The 9,377-nt window shown below is 30.3% G+C and overlaps 1 protein-coding gene across 2 annotated transcripts in view; it reads right to left on the bottom strand.

Moving 5' to 3' along the window:
• Positions 1-8,988, bottom strand: part of LOC143229382 (glutamate dehydrogenase, mitochondrial-like) — a 33,459-nt gene extending 24,471 nt beyond the window's left edge. Inside the window, exons 1-3 of one of the 2 annotated variants that reach the window (XM_076461625.1) lie at positions 8,305-8,988; positions 1,525-1,725; positions 1-87 (exon numbers count right to left, since the gene is read on the bottom strand). In XM_076461625.1, the coding sequence (XP_076317740.1) occupies positions 1-87; positions 1,525-1,725; positions 8,305-8,776 (760 nt within the window). In that variant the 5' untranslated portion in view covers positions 8,777-8,988. Of the gene's footprint in view, positions 88-1,524; positions 1,726-2,112; positions 3,543-8,304 lie in introns of those variants that run through there. The other variant, XM_076461626.1, reaches the window with a different exon arrangement.
• Positions 8,989-9,377: the final 389 nt, after the last annotated feature.

The raw sequence follows: 9,377 nt of genomic DNA on the forward strand, positions 1-9,377 counted from the left end.
CAATTGTTGAAGAATATGTGTCTGCAATCCAACTCATTTCCCGTTCTCCAGTTCCCATGTCAGGTGCTGGAACATCTAGGCCAGGCCCTAAAATGAAAAGTAATTTTTCATAATTTCTTTTAGATTTTGGTGTTCAAGAGATAGTGTTTACACTAAAAACTCAAATTCTGATTAACATTTATGAAGTCCTTGATTAATAGTAAATTGAGTACATAAAAGTACAAGTATCCTAGGTTGCTCAATGAAGTATTATTTGATTAACGTTTAAACACTGCTCTAAATAATGTTAATTGAATTTGGTTATATCATAGCTTTGAAAAAGCAAATCCACTGTTGTAAAATATTATCAATCACCTCTCAGTTAATTTATGTAAACCAAATATCTATGACAGGTCATGTGGTATAACACATTCCTTGTCTCTCTATACTTCCATTACCACCTCCACATCCATCCCATTGATCCAGAGAGGTGTTCTTGCCATCAATGCTTGAAAACTGTCTTGTGCCTTGCCACAAATGTAATGCTTCTCAATGGACTGCTGGCATACAAACCAAGTTAGTGAATCTTTCTCTAATCACTTGCTTGTTGCAACTGAGAAAATCTGAGCTAATCTTAGAGTTTGTGCCCTGTGTTTGAGGCAAGTCAAATATAAAAATCATTTATTTGTGTCATAAATGATGATCTGTCTTTTTCAAGTGTCCAAACAACCATGCTATTGGTCTGAAAGAAGTTACACATTCTATTAACAACACTTTAAAATAGTTTAAACCAATTCATAACAACCTGATGGCTCTCCAGACTTCTAAATGTCTTCTCTTAGGTACACTCATGGTTCATGAGTAATTTAGAATACTTAAACTGTGATTCACTTCAAAATGGTGACTCAGATAATACTGTATGCAACCAAAGCATTATAGGTTGAACAACTAATAAGTTGCATTTCTTATCACATGGCTAATCATCAGATGCCTAATTTTCACAAGAATGGAATGAGAGGAAGGTAATCATTATTATTTGTTATAGCCATAATATTATATTTCAGTTATTCTCCATCGTATTTGAGCAGTATAAGTCCATCAGGTGCTTGTGTTTTATATCTCAATACCTATGTAAAACTGCACGTAAAGTTCATACTTTCAAAATGTACTTGCAAGATAACTTACTTAAACAGTAACACACACACACACACACACACACACATGTGTGTGTGTGTGTGTGTGTGTGTGTGTGTGTGTGTGTAAAAAATTTATATAATTGTATTTGATACTGCTTTTTTATACACTACTCTTACGCTTAATGAAATTATATTTGTAAAATTATAGAAAAATATATACAGACAGAATAAAATGAAAGATATAAATTAAAGTAATAATAAGCAATTGTAAGAATTATTAATTTATAATTAATTTTTAAAACATTAAATTTTTTCTACTAAACTTTACTTTGAGTACTTCAGTACAAACAAGATTAATAAGAATAAATTAAAATAGATTAGCAATGTACATTTATATTATAATAGCTACCAAGAAATCCTTTCTTTGCAAGCATTAAGGCAAAATTTCTTGTGACTTTCTCTAATTCATGTTCACTGTACTCTTTGGGATTTATTTTAAGTCCTGCCTTGCCACCTCCAAAGGGAACATCCACTACAGCACACTTGAATGTCATCAAGGCAGACAGAGCTTTGACTTCATCAACACTTACATCCAAGCTGTATCGAATACCTAAACAAACAAATATCTTTCTTTGATTTAACCAAACTTCAACTAAAGCAGCATTTCTGGAAAAAAACTAACTCAATCTCACCCACCAATATGTTGGTTTTAAATATTTATAAATAATCTTCTGCCAGTTACATGTACAGATTAATGCCATACTTCACTACCTAAAGTTGGTTTTAAAGTCAAGTTTAAGTATAAAATGAAAATGTATAGTAATAATCATGCAATTATAATAACTCACTAGATGTTAATATACCCATTCAGGCCATTGTATATATGTATGCACACACACACTTGTGCAATAAAGTTGTTAAAAAAACCCAACTATCTCATGTTAGACTAACAATGTGTTTATACTTAGGAAATATTTTTTCTTTAAAACTAACTTACATTTACAAATGAAATCCTAGGTTAAAATTCAGTCAGGGCTGATTTCTTAACATTCTGATTTATCATCAACATTTCTGGAAAAAAACTAGCACATTTACAAAAAATGTATTTATACTTGGGAAATAATTTTGCTTAAAAACTAACTTGCATGTATGAATGAGATCTCAAGTTCAAATTCAGTCAGGGATGATTTCTTAACATTCTGATTCTTTATCATGACAACTAGAACTGGACAACTGACTCGTCTTATTGGTTACCAATGAGCATTGAATACAATAATTACTATAACTTAGAATAACTGATTTATCAAAATCATGATTAAATTAATTAATGCCACAAAAGTATTCAATGAATAAAAAATGAAAATCAGTGTTTCTGAGTATTATTACTTTCAATTACCACAACTATCTAAATTTCACATGAGAATAATTAATCAGTAAAACGTAACTAACTAATGAGCCTAAGAATTAATAAGTCACCAGTTATCCAGCTCTAATGTCAACCACATACAATAATGAGCTGTCCTCCTCTACCTGAGAACCAATTGTTGGTAAATCAAACCACTTTAACAGTGACTAGCCTTTACAAGAAAAAAAAAGTTAAAATACATAACTATCAAGTTCAGCATTTTTTGGATTACATAATTATTCCTAATGTTAAAGTAATAAGCTGAAGTCTCTTTAACCACAAAATGGGTAAAACATATTTCTAGTAAATGTAATAAATATTTTCAACAGTTATTCTATTTGATCTACAATACAACTTATATCTTGCTCTTGACCATCATCTTAAATATTAATTTTTATCCATATCAAATACCTATGATGAGATAATATTACTTCAAGTTAAACAACATGAAGCCTGATTGCTATAAATCAAATTCTTTATACTGTACTTATAAATTGTTTTAAAATGGGCATGTTAACTGAGAGAATCATTCTGCTTCATTTATCACTGAACTAAACAAACCATCCAATGATAGATGCACTAAAGTACATTCTAACATCAGTTTTCTTAGAAAGGAGAAAACATTAATGTAATGTAATATACATTGATAATTGTTACATAAACTAATGTCATTATTAATTTATTCAAAAACTTAAACTTAGTGCTCATACATAAAAAGACTGGTTCACTATTTAGAAAACTGAGCAAAATTAACATTATATAAAATCAAGATAAATCATAAAACACTCTTCAATAATACTCCTGTCAGATTAAATAATTCGCAATGTCTTTCTACTTTTAAATGGGGGTACAGTACATGTGCTTTTGACATTAGTTTTTTCACAGCAGTAACATAGAGCTTAAATATAAAGTGTAGAAAAGAAGATTCCACAGTGATTTGGTGCATAGATATTTAGAAAACGTGAGCCAAAGGAATACATTTATTATTATGGATGAATTGAAAAAACAAGAAAAAATTAACAAGTGCAAGGAAGGTGTAATCAAATAAATTTTAAAAAACATACAAGTTAGACCACAGACTTCCAGAAGTTGTAAAGTTGCCAACCTTTTGAAACATGAGTGAAGACAAACTGAATCTATTCAAATCTGATTAAGAGCATGTCTGCAGAATACAATTTAGGACAACGACAGCATAACCCCATTTCTGTTATGTATTTATTACAGTCAAGAAGGAAAATAATGTGCAGTGGAAACATTATATTCCTCTTACTTTAACTGATGAAGACTCAGTGTCAGAGCATTGGAATTAGCCAAGGATCCTGTGAATATTTCTCACAATGATGTGTGTAGATCTGTTTTTAGTATGTCAATCTCCAAGTAGGTGTTTTGTCAAATATAGGCTTACCAATTTAATATATGTATGTTGTTATTTTTTAATTATTTACAAAAACAATTCTACAAGATTGGAATTAGAAACAGTTTGGCTTTCTTACTAGAAAAATATAAAAGCATTGTATACCAGCTACAGTGTGTTTCATGATACCCTATGCAAATATTTTGAAAACAATAAACTGTTGAGAATGAACAACAGGCATAAAACTTGTGTGAAGCTGTAGTTTATCCAATTTTTATGTACAGCATTATAAACACCTATTGGTTTATAATGCTTCTCCAGCTTTTGGCATTTAAACTGTAATGTTTTAATAAACAATATTATGAAACTTTCCATCCTTTATTGGGACTAACACTGATTTCCATAAAGTTTATGCTGCCACTCACTATAATGCCAAAACTTCCAAATAAAAATGCTTTACTCATTTTCAATGACATTCTTGTGAGCACAGTGATTTATGTAAGCAAGTGAAAATTTATTTGAAAAAAAAACAATCAATAATCTTAAGCAACTACCCAATTTCATTGTAATTACTTGTTCTGATTTCTACAGCAACAGATGGGGTTATCCCATCTCAAATTTTGGTAATTATTAATATTATTATCAACTTCCAATCATCACAAGCTATCTACTTAGAGAGAAACTAAAAAATAACCTGGTAATATTTACTGTCTTGCTGTCAACGATACATTCATCAATATATTACCCAACTTGACTATTTGCCTTTGCAAACAGGACAAGAGTGATGCACAATAACTCTGTTAAATATTTTATGAATATCATACTCAATTTTTTTTCATATTATTGTTATTAACAAAGAAAAACTTAAATCATCTGTATAGTAAGCATTAAAGTACAATATGTATGACAAACAATATCATTTATTACAATGTCTTAATGCCATTAACTTGCTATACCGTTTAAATTCTACATCTACATAATATTAGACTAGAATACATACAAACCTGTAACAATTAGTTTTTCAAAATATTACATTACAAGACTAGTTTTTACACATTTTGTTAATAGCTACCATAAAATTAGTTTTTCAGAGCTTGCTTCTCCAGTATATTTAAGAAATGGCTTTGAAGGGCAATTACTGGCAAAGACATTTTACTTTGGGAGGAAACACACACAATATATATATATATATTGTATCTACTTACAATGAATTAAGTTTTGGTAATATATAATTTTATATATATTAAATTAGCAATCAAAACATACATTACCCAAAACATTTCACACAGAGTCAGAACACAGCAGAAAGATGTTTCACGTTTTTACATTCTTTTCCTACTGCTCTGAATGAAACAGTTACACAGAAAAAGGAGGTTTCCCTTTCTCCATATACAAGTTTAACAAGTTTTTGCTCATTATGCAAAGGTACTCACTAATAGAAACAACTACTAATAACACATCACCACAAGCTAAAACACTCCTTTAGTTATACCTTTTGTAGATAAATATAAAATGTAAAATTCATGTTGAGTGGAAAATGAAAGTAGGAATAGCACCTCCACACTTCAATCAAAGATCTTAGAAGCATATACTTCATGCACTTTTGCATACTTATAAGACAACAGTCTCAAGAATTTATAACACCATTTTGTTCAATTAGAGGTTTAACTTATAAATTGAGATTACACATATAAAATGCGTAAAAATAAACATATTTTTAGTTGTAATCTTATTTAAAATGTTTTTCTACCAAAGCTTTGGCACATGTACATTTATGATTTTTCATACTCATTTCCCAATAGTTAAAATCATAAGAAAGCATTATATGTGTAGCTATACAGATAGTGCTCACTGTAAATCAAAAAAGGGAAATTTCTATTTACTACTGGAGTTCATGAACAGAGATAAAAGTAAATGATTCATCTACAGTATGATGAGTGTGGTTGTCATTAACTCGCAGCCTTGGCTGCTTAGGTCAAAGGACGATGATGTTTTATTGAAGGTTATATAAACAATATTAAACTTGGGTTCTTAGAGTTATCACCATCAGTGAGAGTGATAGACTGTCACTGCTTTATACTATTTAAATACAAATTTCTATAAATAGCTCTCTGACCTTAATTTGCATGAAATATTCAAATAATTATCAAACACATGCAAAAATAACTTTACTTCATTCAAAACACCTATTCTACTATTATACAAGTGCTACAACTCCTTTACATCCTCCAAGTAATTAATAACTGTTCTCAAGCCCACTCAAAACTCATCTCCAACATGATTTACACATCTGCCCTTACATATAATATAGTAGTAATATTGTAACAGGAAATTTATCAAATACTGCATACATACACAAGATATCTGATTGAAGCTTCAAAATGAATTACTTAAGGCATTGTATTTAATAATACATTATTATTATTATAATTTAAACAATTAACTGTTACTTTCTCCAGTTAACCACATATATTTTTATATTATAAATAACAATTCTGATGGATGGGTACAGAGAACAGCTATGAAAACTATTTAAAAAAAAACCTAGCTGTGATAAAAGGTTTAAATAACTATTTTGTTAAGCTATAGTCTTTGTTTTTTATCTAATGTTTCATAATGTGCATTTAATATTGCAGAAATTAAGTATAAATTTGAAAACCAAAATAAAGACATGCTTTTGATCATAACTATTTATTTGCTAACAATGGTTTATCAATGATGTAGGAAGCTCTGTGAGTTTACATTATCATATATTTTGGTTGGATAAGTGCATTAATCTATATAGAGTAGAGGTGATACGATGGCTTCAAACAATGTTGTTTGTTCTACAGTAAAGCCACACTGGGTTATCTTTCATGTCCACTGCAAGAAATCAAACTCCAGATTTTAGTGTTGTATGTCCATAAACTTGGTGACCTACTACGCGATGGCTTCAAGTAAAATGTCACTTTAATTCACAAAGGGTATAAAGAATAAAATTAAAGTATTATAACTATAAAAAGTTTAAACTGGTTGCAATGACAGGAGATATTATAGATCAATAAAGTTGGTTAAATGAGAAATTAAAAAATAAAAAACATGAAAAACACTGAATGAAAATGTCAAATTTAATAGTAAGGGCTTCTTTAAATACATTAAGGATAAGTAAAATGTTTCAATTGGAATAAGGCCTTCGAGGATTGACAAAAACAGGCTAATATCTAATGATTATGGAATTGCTTAGTTATTAAATTCTACATTTTCTTGAACTTTTAAAAATGAAGATTCATGCAATATTCCTCATCTTGGACAGTTATTAAATAGAAATAAGACTGACCAAAATAGTTGCATTAATTCTGAGATTGTTAAGAAAAAATTGCAAAGTTTTACAAAAATGACAAAGCTCCTGGGCCAAAGGGTTTTTATGTTGCCTTCAGATGTAGCAGATGCAATTAAAACCCAGTGGATTTAAGAGGTTTGATAAATACATGTATAGTAATAACTGGTTTTGTGTGCTTTAATTTAAAGTTCAAATAATAATATGGTTTAGATAGACCAGCAGGTCTTCTGTTGTCATGAAAGTATGTGTATATTTACAAAATAAAAATTTGTATTTATTTTATTTATAGCTTATTAATTTCAAGTCACTTTAATAGATCTCTTGCTATCACTTTCCACTTTTATGTTAACTCAGATCAACGTAATATTTTAACTTGTTCTTGCAGTTTAAACATACATTTCACTTGTAACAGAAAAACTGTTTTAATTACCTATCTTTATGGTCTTATTATTAATAAGGTTTAAGTTTTACACTTAAAAAAATGCAAACTTCGAACTTGGATCCTAGCTAGGTTTTAAACTTATCCTTGGAATGTTAACTTCCAGTTTAAGACTGTAACATTTTAATATGTTCTAAATATATTGGCATTACAATGATCACCTCAGGTTTATCTTTAGTGCGAGGGTTCAAATCTGAGGCCTTCCACACAGACCAAGTATATGCTCTAACAGCTTAGCCAAAATGTTAACTTAATAGCTATAGCTAGTAAGGCACTTTGTAAAAACTCTAACACATTCCATCCCTCTTAAAAACAAATCTTATTCTCAGGATCTACTTCAGTCTTTAGACAACCTCCATTTGAGTGCCAGTATTTCTGTGATAACTCCAGATTTTGTATGTTCTGCGAGTAGAATTAAACCCCAAACCTATTGTAATGTTGCATGCCAGGTAAATGCTCTATCATTTGATTAAACAGGGTTAACCCACTAGCTACTGCTTGTATTTACTTTTAGTCGTAAGTCATGTTTTAATAACTGAATCTATTATACAACCTCTCTCTTAACCATTCAAATTTCAGTAGTTACCTATCAAACCATAAAATAAACTGGCTAACAAAAACTACTGAAAGACACCAGCACCATACAAATCTTTTTAAACTTTCCGACAATACCTCCTTTGCATGGTGTCCTGTGATGGCTATGCTGGGCACGCCAACCATTTATCATTACATATTCTCCGCTATCTCTTTTCAATGGAAACGAAATTTCTAGCACACTATTACATGGCCCCAATAAACCAAGATAACCTCGAACTTTTTTTCGTTTTTCTTCCAAACTCATTTTGCCCTTAAAATCTTCAACTAATTTATCTTCTACAATCTGCCAGCCTCGATGATAAAAGTACTCAACCATATGAAAAAATGATGGGTCTTCTGCATCTTCAACGTATTTTAAATCTTGTGGAATTTCATGTATGCTATAATTCCGGCTAGTCACAGTTACAACTGTGCTTCTAAATACAGGATGTCGCAGGATAGTGTTTGAAGAAGTTAAAGATACTGTCGCTCGGAGAGAAGAAACGCCATTTTGCGTAACGTGAGGAATCACAACTTTTGCTAGAGTTGCAACAGTACGATGAAACATGTTTTCTAGAATTTCAGTACGTTAAAACAAAAGCAAAATTCAATACAAATGAATAAAGTACACTGACAATGCCTAACTTAACTTTAACCTTACTCGTCTTCCCTCTAACTTAACTACACTAAGAAACATAAAAACCAAGGACGAGTAGAGGTGTGTCATTTCGTCACAATGAACCAACCGGGTAGGTTGCTGTATGTTTTTATTTATGGACCAGTGACTTAGAGGTATTTATGGCCTGTATAATTGGTACAGGCGTATTGTGAATATCATATTTTACAATATTTTTGATCAAACAAACAGTTACTAAAAAAATATTTTCAATGATTTATACCTTATATATCAATACATGTTTTGTCGTACATACATGTGTGTGTATGTGTGCGCTATATATATAATGTACTTTTTAGCAAAAAGCTATACACGGGCTGTTTGCGACAGTCTAGTAGGTTAATATACAATATCGTATAAAGTAATCTTAAACAAAGTTTTAGTCCACAATAATAGAACAATACCAAATATACATGTACACAACTTCGATTCTTTCAATTATCCTCTTCAATCCAACGTTTGTTGGTGAAAGAACATCGGTCCGGCATTGCCA

The sequence above is a fragment of the Tachypleus tridentatus genome, chromosome 10, assembly GCF_004210375.1.
Source record: "Tachypleus tridentatus isolate NWPU-2018 chromosome 10, ASM421037v1, whole genome shotgun sequence".
NCBI classification, from domain to species: Eukaryota; Metazoa; Arthropoda; class Merostomata; order Xiphosura; family Limulidae; genus Tachypleus; species Tachypleus tridentatus.